Source organism: Oryza sativa, chromosome 10, assembly GCF_034140825.1.
Source record: "Oryza sativa Japonica Group chromosome 10, ASM3414082v1".
NCBI classification, from domain to species: domain Eukaryota; kingdom Viridiplantae; phylum Streptophyta; class Magnoliopsida; order Poales; family Poaceae; genus Oryza; species Oryza sativa.
The window spans coordinates 17,927,541-17,945,155 of NC_089044.1; the positions used below are offsets into that span (position 1 = coordinate 17,927,541).

Below are 17,615 nucleotides of genomic sequence, written 5' to 3' on the forward strand. Positions count from 1 at the left end.
ATTCGTACTGAAAACGTGAAACATAAAAAAAAACAAAAATCTAGCTGATGTTGGCTCTCGGGGCCTCGAGTCTAGTTTGTCCTAGATGGCTAACCTGATATGTGTTGGTCACGCTCACGTTTGAACCGAGAAAGAGTGTGTGTGTGTGTGTGTCGGCGTGCTGCTACACCAGAGCCTCCCTGAATCGCAATGCGTGTTAACGCCAGCATCGCAGGATTTCATCTCACTTGACAGGTTCAGATGGCCTTCCTCCTACCGTCTGCCATTTATACACGCAGTGACTTAACGCTTACACGAGCCGGATGGCCCGGATCTCCCCCCTGCACCATCTCACCAGAAAAACGGTGAGGCGTCACCGCAACCCACCCACCAAACACATCCACGTCCCTTCACCGTTGGCCTTCGATTTTGCTTCAGCTGCACTACGACCCCTCCAACACATTTCCCTCGCGTCTCGTTGCGATCTCACCTTACGACGATCTCGTTCCAGCAGCAGCAGCATCGGCAGCGGCGGCTTGCTTCCGAAGCGAGCAATGCATGGCGCGCGCGGCCGCGTGCGTGCGTGCCTTGGCTTGCGCTCTAATCAAACCGGGACGCCCCAACTCACGGTTGGTGCGGGACGCCACCCCGCCACCTTACCGCCCCCGCCTCCCTGCATCTGATCATCAACCAGCTGCTATATCACCTAGCTAGCCGCCGCCTCCTCCTCGCCCACCAACGTCGCTTCCCCGGCACCTCACCATGGACACCGCCTCCGTCACCGGTGGCGAGCACAAGGGGAAGGAGAAGACGTGCCGGGTGTGCGGCGAGGAGGTGGCGGCGAGGGAGGACGGGAAGCCGTTCGTGGCGTGCGCCGAGTGCGGCTTCCCGGTGTGCAAGCCCTGCTACGAGTACGAGCGCAGCGAGGGCACCCAGTGCTGCCCCCAGTGCAACACCCGCTACAAGCGCCACAAAGGTAACATCATGTGTTGTGTCCATGTGATCAATCGCAATTTAGTTCACAAGATCGAGCTTGACAAGAATGTCTGTCTGTCTGTCTCGATCGATCGGTCGCAGGGTGCCCACGGGTGGAAGGCGACGAGGACGACGGCGGCGACATGGACGACTTCGAGGAGGAGTTCCAGATCAAGAGCCCCACCAAGCAGAAACCCCCCCACGAGCCCGTCAACTTCGACGTCTACTCGGTGAGAGCTCAACTCGACTCGATCGATCCATCGCCATTGATTTCTCACTGCAATTGCTCTGCAATCAAGTGCTTGTAAACTGATGCGAAACCTGTATACAACCTTTGTCTTGCAGGAGAACGGCGAGCAGCCGGCACAGAAGTGGCGCCCTGGAGGCCCGGCGCTCTCTTCCTTCACCGGAAGCGGTCGGTACTCAAATCCCGCAAGAAATTGCGTTTCTTGGTGTAACAATTCATCTGAAGATGTGTGTGTGGATTGCTGTGAAATTGCAGTGGCTGGGAAGGATCTGGAGCAGGAGAGGGAGATGGAGGGTGGCATGGAGTGGAAGGACAGGATCGACAAGTGGAAGACGAAGCAGGAGAAGCGGGGCAAGCTCAACCGCGACGACAGCGACGACGACGACGACAAGAACGACGACGAGTACATGCTGTAAGCTTAGCTCTCCAAAGATCTATCTATCGATCGACCTCAGATTTTTCAAATCTTGTGAACTTTGGCATGATCGTGATGATCGAATTTCTGCATGCAGGCTCGCGGAGGCGAGGCAGCCGCTGTGGAGGAAGGTGCCGATCCCGTCGAGCAAGATCAACCCGTACCGGATCGTGATCGTGCTCCGGCTGGTGGTGCTCTGCTTCTTCCTCAAGTTCCGGATCACGACGCCGGCGATGGACGCGGTGCCGCTGTGGCTGGCCTCGGTGATCTGCGAGCTGTGGTTCGCGCTGTCGTGGATCCTCGACCAGCTGCCCAAGTGGTCGCCGGTGACGAGGGAGACGTACCTGGACCGGCTGGCCCTCCGGTACGAGCGCGACGGCGAGCCGTGCCGCCTGGCCCCGATCGATTTCTTCGTCAGCACGGTGGACCCGCTCAAGGAGCCGCCCATCATCACCGCCAACACCGTGCTGTCCATCCTCGCCGTCGACTACCCCGTCGACCGCGTCTCCTGCTACGTCTCCGACGACGGCGCGTCCATGCTGCTCTTCGACACGCTCTCCGAGACCGCCGAGTTCGCCCGCCGGTGGGTCCCCTTCTGCAAGAAGTTCACCATCGAGCCCCGCGCCCCCGAGTTCTACTTCTCCCAGAAGATCGACTACCTCAAGGACAAGGTCCAGCCCACCTTCGTCAAAGAACGCCGCGCCATGAAGGTAAACCTTCTCCACTCCATCTGCGGGTTGAGTGTCGTGGATATACCGGATTCAAGGGTTTAATATATTGTTTTAGGCATTTGTGTTGGGGGGACCGATATAGCCGGTTATTTCGATCCAAAATTATTTTATTTTATTTTGAAAAAAAATGATTAAAATTTGAATAAATATTATCAAATTCACAAAAATTTGAAAAACATTTAAAAGTTTCGTCCGAAATAATATCATATCAGGTTGTCCAATAGAACTGAAATGTCAAAAATTATGTTATGTAATTTTGAACCCTCATTCAATTGGAGCATCTCGTGATCAGTCTGTTTTTGGAGATGTAGGCTATGGCTAAACTTCGTTACCGATATATCCCTTCTCGATGTTGTCATCCAGTTTAGATCGTCTATAAGTTTTTTAACACCTACTCTTGATGTGACAGAGAGAGTATGAGGAGTTCAAGGTGAGGATAAACGCGCTGGTGGCGAAGGCGCAGAAGAAGCCGGAGGAAGGGTGGGTGATGCAGGACGGGACGCCATGGCCGGGGAACAACACGAGGGACCACCCGGGGATGATCCAGGTGTACCTGGGCAGCCAGGGCGCGCTCGACGTCGAGGGCAGCGAGCTGCCGCGGCTGGTGTACGTGTCCCGCGAGAAGCGGCCCGGCTACAACCACCACAAGAAGGCCGGCGCCATGAACTCCCTCGTTCGCGTCTCCGCCGTGCTTACCAACGCCCCCTTCATCCTCAACCTCGACTGCGACCACTACGTCAACAACAGCAAGGCCGTCCGCGAGGCCATGTGCTTCCTCATGGACAAGCAGCTCGGCAAGAAGCTGTGCTACGTCCAGTTCCCCCAGCGCTTCGACGGCATCGACCGCCACGATCGCTACGCCAACCGCAACACCGTCTTCTTCGACGTGAGCACTGCCTTCTTCTCCGGCGTGCGTGCGTCGCGCCGTGACGTGAGCTAACGATGGTGTCGTTTGATGTGCAGATCAACATGAAGGGGCTGGACGGGATACAGGGGCCGGTGTACGTGGGGACGGGGACGGTGTTCAACAGGCAGGCGCTGTACGGATACGACCCGCCGCGGCCGGAGAAGAGGCCGAAGATGACGTGCGACTGCTGGCCGTCGTGGTGCTGCTGCTGCTGCTGCTTCGGCGGGGGGAAGCGCGGCAAGTCGCACAAGAACAAGAAGGGCGGCGGCGGCGGCGAGGGCGGCGGCCTCGACGAGCCGCGCCGCGGGCTGCTCGGGTTCTACAAGAAGAGGAGCAAGAAGGACAAGCTCGGCGGCGGCGCGGCGTCGCTCGCCGGAGGGAAGAAAGGGTACCGGAAGCACCAGCGCGGGTTCGAGCTGGAGGAGATCGAGGAGGGCCTCGAGGGGTACGACGAGCTGGAGCGCTCGTCGCTCATGTCGCAGAAGAGCTTCGAGAAGCGGTTCGGCCAGTCGCCGGTGTTCATCGCCTCCACCCTCGTCGAGGACGGCGGCCTCCCCCAGGGCGCCGCCGCCGACCCCGCCGCCCTCATCAAGGAGGCCATCCACGTCATCAGCTGCGGCTACGAGGAGAAGACCGAGTGGGGCAAGGAGGTAATCCATCAAAAAATCTCCACCATTTTCAAGCTCGAGGAAGATGATCGAAGCTAACCAAAAATCAAAATTCTTGCAGATTGGGTGGATCTACGGGTCGGTGACGGAGGACATCTTAACGGGGTTCAAGATGCATTGCCGTGGGTGGAAGTCGGTGTACTGCACGCCGGCGAGGGCGGCATTCAAGGGGTCGGCGCCCATCAACCTGTCGGATCGTCTGCACCAGGTGCTCCGGTGGGCGCTCGGCTCCGTCGAGATCTTCATGAGCCGCCATTGCCCGCTCTGGTACGCCTATGGCGGCCGCCTCAAGTGGCTCGAGCGCTTCGCCTACACCAACACCATCGTCTACCCCTTCACCTCCATTCCCCTCCTCGCCTACTGCACCATCCCCGCCGTCTGCCTCCTCACCGGCAAGTTCATCATCCCCACGGTAAAGAACCAACCAAGAACATCAAAATTTCCGCTAAAATTTCAAGCTCCAAATGATCTTGCACTGACCGATCGATCGCGATCTTGGTGTACGTGTAGCTTAACAATTTGGCGAGCATATGGTTCATAGCGCTTTTCCTGTCGATCATCGCGACGGGGGTGCTGGAGCTGCGGTGGAGCGGGGTGAGCATCGAGGACTGGTGGAGGAACGAGCAGTTCTGGGTGATCGGCGGCGTGTCGGCGCACCTGTTCGCCGTGTTCCAGGGCCTCCTCAAGGTGCTCGGCGGCGTGGACACCAACTTCACGGTGACGTCCAAGGCCGCCGCCGACGAGACCGACGCGTTCGGCGAGCTCTACCTGTTCAAGTGGACGACGCTGCTGGTGCCGCCGACGACGCTGATCATCATCAACATGGTGGGGATCGTCGCCGGCGTGTCGGACGCCGTGAACAACGGGTACGGGTCGTGGGGCCCGCTGTTCGGGAAGCTCTTCTTCTCCTTCTGGGTCATCCTCCACCTCTACCCCTTCCTCAAGGGGCTCATGGGGAGGCAGAACCGGACGCCCACCATTGTCGTGCTCTGGTCCATCCTCCTCGCCTCCATCTTCTCCCTCGTCTGGGTCAGGATCGACCCCTTCATCCCCAAGCCCAAGGGCCCCGTCCTCAAGCCATGCGGGGTCTCGTGCTGAGCTGCTGCTGCTACTTCTCTGTGTCTCTGCATTTTGCAAGAGGGATGACCGGATGGATGATTCTTGTTGTATGGAGTATTTTGACTTGTTCATGTACAAGTTTTTGTGAGTGGGATAAAAGTGTTTTGGGGGTAAAATTTGTAAGAACTGAGGTGGAGATTATACTCGAATTTAAGAACAATTGTTTTTGAATTTTCTTTTAAGATTTTTGGGAGTAAATTCAGTCCATAGTTCGGCCGAAAAGGTCGTAAAATTGGCCCCTTATTTGAGCGTTAGTGCGGACCGAAAATGAGCGCAAATTTAGCCCATTAGGCCCGTAAATTTGGCCCAACAGTGAGCGTTAGTTGGACCCAATGAGGATAAATTCGGCCATTATTTGACGTAATTTCAGCCCAATGCTTTCTGCTCAATGGTCCGTTGGTTTGCGCATATTTAGCCCATATATGCAGGTAAATCTGACCCAGAAATGCTGGTCAATCTGGCCGACAAGTTTACGTCGATTGAGCCCAAAAGCTGGCGTGAATTCGGCCCTTATGTGAGTGCAAATTCAGCCGATAACTGTGCATAAATTCAGCCCGTAGGAAGGCATCAATTCAGCCCAAACGTTCGGTAATTTACATGTAGATTTTACCTCGCCTTTCGTTAGTACTTTCAAACTTCTAAACGACGTGTTTCATGAAATAACTTTCTCCATAAAACTTGTTTTAAAACATAGATAGATAAATCCAATTTTTAATTTCTTTTTTAAAAAAAGTCAATCAACACTCTTCATCATCTGTTCTCAAACGGGACTAAATATCACTGTACAAAAACTATACAGATGCTAATGAGAATCTACTAACGGAATCACATAAGCACAAAGCAATCGATAATTTGTCACAAATTTTCTCTCTCATCTGTGAGAATTTGTCAGGTCGCCTATCTTGATCATCTCGAACGGCCTGTCCAGGATCGGTCGCCGGCGAGCGGCGAGCTCCTGCGCGACGGCGCGCATCGTCGGCCGGGCGTCGGGGCTCGTCCGGACGCAAGACAGCGCCACGACGAAGGCGAACACGACCTGCCCGGCCAGCTTCCCCGCCGGGGCGTCCAGCCTCTGATCCACCACGTCCTTGAGCAGCAGCCGGCGCGACGCCGACGCCGACGCCTCCTCGCCGCCGCCGCCGCCGCTGCCGTCGTGCCCCTCGGCTGACAGTGACTGCGGCGAGTGTTGCAGCGAGCTGATGAGCCCGCCGGGGTACTTGCCCATGAGCATCTCCATCGCCACGACGCCGAAGCTGTACACGTCGCACTTGGTCGTCACCCTCATGTACGCCAGCTCTGCGGCAAGACCGCAAGATAAACATGGTATCAGCGTCAATGGCGGATTCGGTGTGTATAAGGGGTGAAAATGGTCACGAAAATTCTCAATCAATTGGGCGCCGTTTATGTTTAAGGGGCACTGTTTTCAACGGTTTTCCTTTTTTTTTTTGGCTATACTAGCTTAGAGTCCGTGCATTGCAACAGAAAACAAATTAAATTTCTAGCTTATTGAATCAATCAATCAATCTATTATATTATTAAAACAGCATTGAAAGGAGGCACCATGTTCGCTGTGGGGGCTAGAAATTCCCACATTAATCAGAGAAAAAGAAAAAAAAAAAGAAAAGAAGAGTCCAAGTAGAAGTACAATTTAAAAATATCTAAAATTCAGAATTAAAAATAAGCAATATTGAAATAAGTTTCCATATAAGAACCCAATACGAGATTAATCAAAATTCAAAATAAAAATAAAATAATATCCAAAATTAGAAAAGGAAAGGAGAGTCCAAGTAGAAATACAGTTTAAAAATAGCTGAAATTCGGAATTAAAAATAAGCAATATTGAAAGAAGTTTCCATATAAGAACCCAATACGAGATTAATCAAAATTCGAAATAAAAATAAAATAAAATCCAAAATTAGAAAAGGAAAGGAGAGTCCAAGTAGGAATACAATTTAAAAATAACTGAAAGTCGGAATTAAAAATAAGGAATATTAAAAAAAGAGTACATACAAGAACCCAATATGAGATTAATTAAAATTCGGAATAAAAATAAATCCGAAATTAGCAAAAGAAAATAAAAGAAGAGTTCAAGTATGAATACAATTTAAAATTAGATGAAATTCGAAATTAAAAATAGGCAATATTGAACGAAGAATCCATATAAGAACCTAATACGAGATTAATAAAAATTTTGAATAAAAAATAAAATAATATCCAAAATTAGAAAAATTAAAAGAGAGTTCAAGTAGGAATACAATTTTGAAACAACTAAAATTGAAAATAGAAAATAAAAACATTAAAAAAACACAATACGGTATTAACTAATTTTTCTAAAAAAAATTAAATTCTGAAAATAGAAAAAGAAAAATAAGATTTCAATTAGGAATACAATGTATAAAATTTGTGATAAAAATAAAGACTATTGAAAGAAAACCATCTAAAACACATGACGAGATAAATTAAGTACCATGCATATAAAGGAGTAGAGTAGTGGCGGTTGATACGACATATAAAAATTGTTAATAAAACACCAAATAGAATCCTAATGACGATTAAAAGGAGGGACGTCAAGTAGGCCGTGAAGCAAACAAGTAAGGCGGTTGCCGAGACTTCTAGAAAGTAAAAAAAAAACACCATTGATAATCATATTCGATTTTTAAAATCTCAATGACAATAAAAAGGAAAAACAGTGGGCAGGGTGTATAAGAGTATAGTTGCAGAGCCGCCGACGGTTGACGGGACTTCTAGAAAATAAAAAATAAATTCTAACGATAGTTATGTTCGATTTTTAGAATCACAATGACGATAAAGAGTAGGCGGCGGACGGGCTGTAGAGGGGCATAGTGGCATCGTTTGAAGGGACTTCTAAAAATTATAAAAAATAAAACTACAAGTTTAATTTTTAAAGGTTTGGAACTTCTAAAAAGTAAAAAAAAAACAATAATAATCATGTTTGATTTTAAAATCTCAATGACAATAAAGAAGGGAGGCAGCGGGCGAACCGTAGAGGAGTACAATGGCAAAGCCGCTGATGGTTTGGCGGGACTTCTAGAAAGTAAAAAATGAACACAAATGATAATTATGTTCGATTTTAAAAATCTCAATGACAATAAAGAGAAGAGACAGTGGACGGGCCATAGAGGAGTATAATGGCAACGTTTGACGGGACATCTAGATATTATAAAAATGAAACCCAACATAACAATAAACTCTAAAAACTATAAAATCCAATTTTTAAATGTTCCAAGAAAAATGAATAGAAATAGTGATAGATCGAGCAAGCAAATAAAGAAGGAGATGACATAAGGGGTAGCAACTGGTGTGACTTTTAAAAACTATATAATTAGAAACACGAGGATGATAAGGTTTGGTCTTTCAAAGTCTTAAGACAATGAGCTAGTTATTTAATAAATTTTAAATGAATCATACTAAAATAATATATGATTTTGTTTGGGTGCTAGCCGCGTAATTGCGCGGGTCACCCAGCTAGTTAATAATAAGACCCTATTTAGTCTAAGTAATACTATAGTTTTTCTTATTTCAACAAGTAGGTGATTTTGAAATTTGGGAGAGCTAATGGTGAAATTGAAGATTTGCTGAAAGGTAATAGTATAGATTATGAGACCCATATGTCAATGGTAGAGATTGCGTGCGAATGGACACCACCACTATTAAGATTTTAAATATCATAGATATAAAATTTGTTTTTTCTAATTTCTTTATGCATCACATTAATATCGTACTGAGTAGTTTAAATGATAAATATAATCAACTAGCAGCGTCGTTAGATTCCGACCGTTTTCACCCTGTGTGGCTATGGATGTACGGACAGTTTGTACCTGGTGCCATGTAGCCGTAGGAGCCGGCGATGCTGTCGCAGGTGGAGCGGCCGGGGACGAGGAACCTCGCCGTGCCGAAGTCCGACACCCGCGGCTCGTAGTCCGGGTCGAGGAGGACGTTGTTGACGGAGACGTCGCGGTGGATCATCGGCGGCGAGCAGTCGTGGTGGAGGTAGGCGAGCGCGTGCGCGACGCCCCTGATCGCCCTCATCCTCGCCGGCCAGTCGAACCTGCAGCCGCCGCCGCCGCCGCCGCCGTACAGCACCGCGCCGAGGCTGCCCCGCTCGGCGAGCTCGTACACGAGGTACATGTACCCGCCCATGGCGCAGAAGCCGTGGAGCTTGACGATGTTGCGGTGGCGGACCCGCGTCAGCGCCCTCACCTCGTTCTCGAAGCTCCTCTCGCTGACGCCCCAGCACGCGTCGCCGGTCTCCGACGCGTCGAGCCGCTTCACGGCGACGGCGCGCCCGCCGCCGAGGTCGGCGCGGTACACGGTCCCGAAGCTCCCCTTGCCGATGCAGTACGCGTCGTTGAAGTGCTCCGTCGCCGCCAGGATGTCGCCGAAGGAGAACGTCGTGTCCTTGCTCCATATCGAGGCCTGCACCGCCGCCGCCGTCGAGCTCCCGCCGCCTCCGCTCGCCGACGTCTCCGCCTTCTCTACGACGACGGCGGCTCGCCTCGCCTTGCGTGACACCGCGCAAACCACGGCCACCATGGACACCAGCAGCGCGGCGGCGACGGAGAGCGTGACGGCGAGCACCAGCCTCGTCTTACCGGAGTGGCCGTCGCCGGTGGTGGTGTTCGAGCTGCAAGAGTTCAGCCCGGCAATGTCGTGGCCGCACAGGCCGGGGTTGCCGCTGAGATCCAGCGTCGTCAGCGACCTCATCTTGCCGAGCAGGGGCGGCACCTCGCCGGAGAGGTTGTTGCTGCTCAGGTTGAGGTACCACATCTCGGCCAGCTTCGTCAGCTCCACCGGCACGCCGCCGTCGAGCGCGTTCCCGGACAGGTCGAGCATCTCCATTCTCGCGGCGTTCCCGAGCGTCGCAGGGACACGTCCCGACAAGGCGTTGCGGCGCAGGTTCAGCTTGGTCAACGGCAAGCTCCCGAGCTCCGGCGGGATCTCGCCGGCGAGACGGTTCGACGAGAGGTCCAAATCTTGCAGGGACATGGCGCCGTAGCTCGCCGGAATCGCTCCGGCGATCTTGTTGCCGCTCAAGTGGAGGAACGAGAGGCTCTTGAACTGCGCCCAGTGCTCGGGGAGCTCGCCGTCGAACGAGTTGCCGGACAGGTCAAGGTAGTAAAGGTCGGGGTGCGACGCGAGGATCTCCGACACGTCGCCGGCGAGCTTGTTCCGTGCCATCCGGAGGCGCACAAGGTTGGTCAGGTTGCGGTAGCACGCCGGCACGGTGCCGGAGAATTGGTTGTCGTCGAGGCCGAGCCACCGGAGCCGCGGCGCGCTCGCGCACACGCCACGAGGCAGCTCGCCGGAGAAGCGGTTGTTCGCCATGCTGACGATGGAGAGCTGGCCGTTCCGGCCGAACTCCGGCGGGATGGCCCCGGAGAGGAGGTTGTCGAAGGCGACGAGGCCGACGAGCCTCGGCAGCCGCGCGAGCCCCGCCGGGAGCTCGCCCTCCAGCATGTTGCTGCTTACGGACAGCCTCTGCAGCGCCGCCATGTCGCCGAGCTCGTCGGGGAGCCGGCCGGTGAGCTTGTTGGTGTACAGCCGCAGCGTCTCGAGGCTCGTGAGGTTGCCGATCGTGCGGGGGATCGCACCGGCGAGCTTGTTCTCGGCGAGGTCGAGGAGCTTGAGGTTGGCGAGCGTTCCGATCACCGGCGGGATCGCGCCGGAGAGGTTGTTGGTCGCCAAGGAGAGGAACTCCAGCCTCGACGCCATGGTGATCGCCGTGGGGATCTCGCCGGTGAACCGGTTGCCGTCCGCCTGGAACACCTCGAGGTTGGTCCAGGCGGTGAAGTAGTCGGGCAAGACCTCGCCGGAGAGCATGTTCTTGGAGACGTTGAACTCCCGCACTCTCGTCAGCCTCGCCAGCGCTACCGGCAGCTTGCCGGTGAGCTTGTTCCCGGCGAGGCCAATGACGGTGAGGTTGGCGCAGAGGCTGAGCTCGTCGGGAATGGTGGACTCCAGCCCGGCGAGGCTGACGTTGATGTGTTCCAGCGACCGGAGCTTGCCGAGAGTGGTAGGGATCGCGCCGCCCAACGGGTTACCGGAGAGCTCGAGCGTTCGCAGGCCGGAGATGTTGCCGATCACCGGCGGCACGCCGCCGTGGAGGAGGTTGGAGCCAAGAACGACGCTCTGGAGCTTCGTCAGCTTCGCGAGGGACGCCGGTATCTCGCCGGAGAACTGGTTGGACGAGAGGTTGAGGTGCTCGAGGTTGGGCATGAGCGCCGGCAGCGCCGCCGGGATCGGGCCGGAGAGGTTGTTGCTCGACAGATCGATGGACCGGAGGCTGAGCAGCGGCGACGACACGTTCGACGGGAAGGAGCCCGTGAGCGAGTTGAGGCTGAGGTTGAGCGCGGCGAGGCCCGGCAGCGACGAGAGGTCGAGGGCGTCGAGCGTCCCGGCGACCCCCGCGCCGGCCACGTCGACGCCCACCACGACGCCCGACGCGTCGCACGCCACGCCGCGCCACGCGCACGCCGCGACGGCGGGGTTCGCGTTCGGCTGCTGCGGCGACGGCGTCGCCCACGACCCGAGGACGCCGGCCGCCGCCGCCGCCGAGCGCGGCAGGGTGTCCTTCCACGCGAGCAGCGCCTCCGCCTCGCCCGGCGCGGCCGTCGCGCCGCGCAGCGAGGCCGACACGAGCAGCAGGTGGAGCACAAGCACGCCGCGTGCATGGTCGCGCGCGCGCCGCGGCGGCGTTCCCGCGTCGTGGCGCTTCATACTCCGCCGCGGGTGGCTGAACCACGGTGATTGGAGCGGCGCCGGCGAGTAGGGGCTACGACGACTGGACGCGCTCCGGCGAGAGCGCGGCGGCGGCCATGGCTAGCATTGCTTGCAAGGAGGTGATCGAGAGGTGTTAGAGCGACTGAGCCGGCGGTGGTTGGGCGGGCGCCATCAAGCGCACTGTTTGTTCGAGATATGATTTCTCTATATGTGATGAGTAAATATATCTCTATCAAAAAATAGGATTGCTAGACTTTTGGCGTCCAAAAATTATGAAAATTTGAAAAATTCAAACCATGAGGTCACGATTGGATTCATATGGAGATTGATGCTCCGGCTATGACACGATGCTGGCTTGGTAGGCACTTAAAGATACAAGATCATGGGTCCAATACTCTCTTTGGAACTTAGGAATATAAAAAACATAAAAATAGAATGTCAGTAACACCTTGAATTGTAAGGAACAAAAAATACAGGAAAACTACGTGGGATGGAATACAAGAAAAGCACAGGATATGGCAGAGAGAGGTAGGCATAAATGGAAATTCCAAAGAGATTAGAGAGCTCATGCCAGGAATCCTTCAAAATTCCCATGAAACATGCCATTCCACACAAATTTCAAAAGAATTATATGGGCTGGGACCTGATTCGTTCCAAAAGACCTAATAGAAAATTTTACTATAAGATTTAAATCCTTTGAAATCTTATTATTTTTCCTGTGTTCCAAGGTACCGTTAAGCATTGGTGGCAAAGAGATGGGTGAAAGGACACAAACATTCTGCATAGAGCTAGAGACTAAGTGAGTGAAGTGGGTCAGAGCACAAATCTTGAAGCAATCTTATATTTGCAAAAAAAAAAAAAACTTTAGATAACCGTTTCAAATGTGGCAATAACCATTTGGTTATCGTGGTTATCAATCTTATCTATCTAGCCGTAGCCGTATTTACGAATCGCTCGATAAAGTAGATAACTTTAAAAAGCATACAATTTTTTCAACAAGTTTTGCTGGTTTTCGATAATAACCGCTTGATTATCACGGTTGTCTTAAGGCAATCGGTTCTGTAAACCTTGGCTGGAGAATAGAGAATCCCCTCATGAATTATTTTTCTCGTTTGAAGTTGATACCCTAAATTCTTTTAAAAAACTGGGTATTCCTTTGAGTGTACGGTTACCAACCATTGTGTACTTTCATAGTCATCCCAGTGCATATACAACAGTAGTAGTGATCTAGTGGACAACTTGTGCAAGCCTATCTATCCGATATGCTTGAGTTCCAAAAGCCACATTTCAGCGAAAAAAGAAAGTTCCAAAAGCTACACAACAATGTATAATCTATTTGACACGCAATTACAACATTCTATTAGCTCTTCCATTGCGTGGACCAGTACAAAATTGAACTGTTTAATCCTCTAATTATTTCCCTCATATCCCTAGTTTTTTTAGATAATGACCTCCTTAGTTGAGCTCTCGTCCTTGCTTCAGCTGCTGACCATGTACGGGTAGTTGCAACACCAATTGACTAGAACATTATGTCAGCAATTTTCTTAGGGATTTTTTAATGTTATAGAGGTCAACCAAGTGCAATTAATTGTTGTTGCTGCTGGCTGGATTGCACTGCATGTAATTAAGGTGACATAAGTTTTTTATACTTGCAAACCGTGTTTGTTTAATTTGCTTGTTTGTTTATATGCAGTTGATCTTGCATCATTGCTCTTACTGGTAGGACGCTTTCTACGACAGGTTGGTACATCAAGCTTGAGATGTTGAGAAGCTATAATAGTAAACTCTTCAAAATGTTGGAGCTGGCACTAGCAGATGAAACAGTGCAAGCGATGGACTAATTTAATCCTTCTTCTTTTTGCCGAGTAACTTAGAATAAATCTAAATGTAAGGTGCCAATTGCGATAAGGAAAATATTTTATTTCTATGAAAATTTTGATTGTTTGATCATTTTGCTATTGATGTCATTTTCAGAATTAGGTGGGAAAAGATGAACTGATTTTGTACAGTTCAGTGTGCTGACAAAGCTGAAGAAAGGAGAAACAGGGGATGCCAATTCCCGCTGTTTGGCACTGTATATATGCTCAGTTAAATGTCCGATAAACAATAAGGGTGTGTTTGAGGAGATTGGGAAGATACGCAAAACGAGGTGAGCCATTAGCTCATGATTAATTGAGTATTAACTATTTTAAATTTCAAAAATGGATTAATATGATTTTTTAAAGCAACTTTCTTATAGAAAATTTTTACAAAAAACACACCGTTTAATAGTTTGGGAAGCGTGCGTGCGGAAAACGAGGTGCTTTCTCCCTCAATGTCCTCCAAACGAACGCTGCCTAAGTGAAGAAAAAGTACATAAGCAAAGAGGAATTACACTGTGTCGAAACAAGATTTCGGCAATAATAAAAGGGGGTGGCTATCAAGCTAGGAAAGTGGATGGGTTTGAAGACAAGGAATTTTATACAGGTTCAGGCCTTCTTATTCAAGAAGTAATACCCTACTCCTGTCCGGGGATGATTCCGCCGAGTGTGTTATTGATTGTATAATTGGGAAAAAAGAATCGTGCCCCAAGAGGCACACGGACCCTCCTTATACAGGGGAAGGGATCCGTAATACAAAGTACAACCCATATCCTAACGGAATATGGGATTACAGATAAAACACAATCGTAACCGACTAGGATCCCGGGTATTTTCTTGACATACAAGTTTAGAATCTAACCCGAGTCCTCGTAAAAATATTTTATCTATATTTGGTACCGTATATCCAGCTGGAATATAACCGCCATGTAGATATGGGGTAACCATAATCTCCACAGTAGCCCCCGAGACCTTCACAGTTGACCAAAATAGTCTTCTCGAAACAAAAACAATAATCCGAGTGCTTTAATTCAACTTGCTCCGGCTTGCCGAGTGCTAAAAGACTGTAAAGGGCGAAAATAAAACATGGTGCATCGAGTAGATGCACCTAATTAGGTGTAGCCCCTGACTATGTGATTAGTTGAAAAACTAAACATATAGTCAAGAACCGAGTGGTTTTATAGTGAAGCACGCATGGTACTTAGTAAGATACCCAACCGACTGCTTCTCAATCTTGAATATATCAAGGACAAAAAATACAAGAAGGGCCGAGTGATAAACACTCAAAAGGTCTAAAAATATATATATTTGGTAGGAATCCGAGCAAGAAACTCTTAAAATGATCCACCAAATATGATAAAGATCATGGTAATTAAGAAGTTCATTAGCCTAGGCTATAACCTTTACCATAATCAAAATAAGCATATAACATGCTAAGAGAATAACTATGAATAAACCAGTCATCTCAAATCAACCCAAACAGCTTTTGTAGCCTAATAAAGCTTACAAAAACGGCATAACACCTTTCTGTCAGGCACCTTTTGTTTGCATCGTGTTAATTCTAAAGAATTAGCAAACCGCATTAAAAAGGATTTAATCAGCATTGGGCCACAACATTGTGAGTACAAATTGCCAAAGCAAAAAGTGCCTAAGTCCCTAAGAATCACAACGGGCCACGCTGGAAATAAAATTGGGCTGAAGTACTGTACAGGCCCAGGCCCATTAGTACTCACGATACCCTAAAAAACACCGAAGTCCAAGCGACGCTTCGTCTTCCCCGCCAAGACTCTCGCCATTTCCCCATTCCTCGCTACAGTACAAGACTACGCCGACGGAGCTAGGGTTCATCAATCCGCCCCAATCCATTCTCAAAAATCCCACGAATCTTCTCCACGCGTCCACCGCACCGATTCCCCCATCCCTTTCCATCCGTATCTCGAACCAAATCAAACCATCCAGTTCACATTCATGGTGGAAGAAAGAGAAAGCTTCGAGAGTCAGTGGGCGCCCTCCGATGTGACAGAAGATAATCTGAAGGAGATGGTGGCGCACGGCGTTCTTCCAGCGAAGGAGATCATCGGGTGGCGACCGGCATTTGGCGAAGCATTCCCGACTCCCGATACGCATGAAATCGTGGTATTTGCTCACTTCTTCTATGGCGGATTTTCTCTTCCAACCTCAAGATTTTTCCGGGGCATTCTGAACTTCTACGGGATTAGCTTGCATCATCTGAATCCAAACTCCATAGTGCATATTGCCAATTTTATCCACGCCTGCGAAGCTTTTCTGGGCATTAGGCCTCATTTTGCCTTGTTCCGCCGCATCTTCTTCCTCAAGCCCCAGCCAAATAAGAGCAAACCATGCGTAGTTGGGGGTGCTGGTTTCCAACTCAGGGGAACACTAAGCCAAAAATACTTCTCCATGCCCTTCAAGACCTCAAATAAAGGCTGGCACGCAAACTGGTTCTATGTTCAGAATCCTGAGCCCGCACTCCTGAGCACGCAAACTGTCTTCCTCCGGTTTACCAGGACACATGGAACTCATTGCCTATGGGAGATGAAGCTGCTCAGGCAGTAGAACTGATGGAGAGGATGATAAAGCTGAAAGAACAGGGTCTTCAAGGAGAGCAGATCACCCAGCACTTCATCAAGTGTCGGTTAGCTCCAATCAAAGAAAGATCCCGCACAGCTTTTGAGTTCGACGGCAAGCATGATCCAAATCGGGAAGATCCAGATTCTCTTGACTTTAAGGTCATGAAAGAAAGAATGTACAAGATCTTCTCAAACGCTATTGTCGTCAGCTATTCACATCTGCTGCCCGTTGTGCCATTCAACGCATTCAACCCTCCTCCACCGGTATGCACTCAAACATTTCAACCTTCCTCAAAATATGATCTTGTCTTCCTGTTGAATCAATTAATAATGAAAGATATTACACCCAGGAATTTGCTTTGATGAAATCGGATCCCCCAATCGCTCAACGCCGATCTCCCCGCCACCAAACTGGGCAAGGGAGCGGAGGACCAAGAATTCGGTCTGAAACTCAACCAAGTGCTTCTGATTCAGTCGGCCAGTCAGACTCTCGAAAGAGGAAGCTGGTTCTGAGTGACGACGAAGCCGATGATACCACCAGGAGGCCTGGAGACCGAGAGACAACCAAGAAACTATCAAAACAGGCTACTCCAAAGAAGAAAACATCCAGTCGCCCTGCGCCAAAGATCAGGAAGTCTTCTAGGTACAACTCATATAACGATCTCTCTTGCATTGATGCACATCCATTGCAGCAATAATACTAATAATCAAATTTGCAGGAAACCATCTGATATAGATCCGTCAGGGAAAGACTCTGACCCGACTAGCGTGGACGCAAATTCTTCCAAAGAAATCGGGACAACTGCCGAGGACCGTCCAAGTGACAATCAGCCGGCAACCGATAATGTAGAATCCGGTGATCAACCCCCGATTGGAAACCAGTCGGCCGAAGCCGAAGCCGGGGTTAATCAGGAGCCCCCGACTAGAAACCAGTCGGACGCAAGGCCAAGCCAAGAGATTCCAGAGGTTGGAGCTCAAGCAGATAGCCTTCGCAGTCAAGACGCCAGCAATAACCAGAGATCTAGATCTCCTTTAAAGGCATCCGAATCCACTCATCCTCATCCAGAAATCATTATGGGTAAAACACTTTGTCTGAAACCATGTCAACCCAAATAACTCTGACCAATTGTCTAACCTCTGTTAGTAGATACATTAGGGCCAATGATCAGTGATGAAGAAGAAATTCCCCGCATACAAGCAGCTGAGGATTCACGCCCTCCGATTCTGGTCAAGTGGTGGGATGACAACATGCAGCCTCAAGGGACCGTGATAAATAAGCAAAAAGAGGACGAAGAGTTATGCCTACTGAAGAAGGCACTTGGTCAGGCAACCCACATTGTAAATGTAAGCCCTCTGGTACCTGATCTCAACCATCTTGTTTGC

At 50.3% G+C, this 17,615-nt stretch overlaps 2 protein-coding genes across 2 annotated transcripts; one reads left to right on the forward strand and one right to left on the reverse strand.

Annotated features, from left to right (window-relative positions):
• Nucleotides 1-611: 611 nt before the first annotated feature.
• Nucleotides 612-5,212, forward strand: LOC4348853 (cellulose synthase A catalytic subunit 7 [UDP-forming]-like). Its single transcript, NM_001423060.1, has 9 exons — nt 612-955; nt 1,057-1,184; nt 1,300-1,369; nt 1,457-1,613; nt 1,714-2,326; nt 2,757-3,233; nt 3,311-3,904; nt 3,984-4,334; nt 4,433-5,212. The coding sequence occupies exons 1-9, from the start codon at nt 742-744 to the stop codon at nt 5,018-5,020; spliced, it is 3,192 nt and encodes a 1,063-aa protein (NP_001409989.1). The 5' UTR covers nt 612-741; the 3' UTR covers nt 5,021-5,212.
• Nucleotides 5,213-5,796: 584 nt separating this feature from the next.
• On the reverse strand, nt 5,797-11,968 carry LOC4348854 (MDIS1-interacting receptor like kinase 2-like). The gene is made up of 2 exons (XM_066304677.1): nt 8,881-11,968; nt 5,797-6,337 (listed from the first exon to the last, which is right to left on the reverse strand). Exons 1-2 carry the CDS (start codon nt 11,777-11,779, stop codon nt 5,913-5,915), a joined length of 3,324 nt encoding a protein of 1,107 aa, XP_066160774.1. The 5' UTR covers nt 11,780-11,968; the 3' UTR covers nt 5,797-5,912.
• Nucleotides 11,969-17,615: the final 5,647 nt, after the last annotated feature.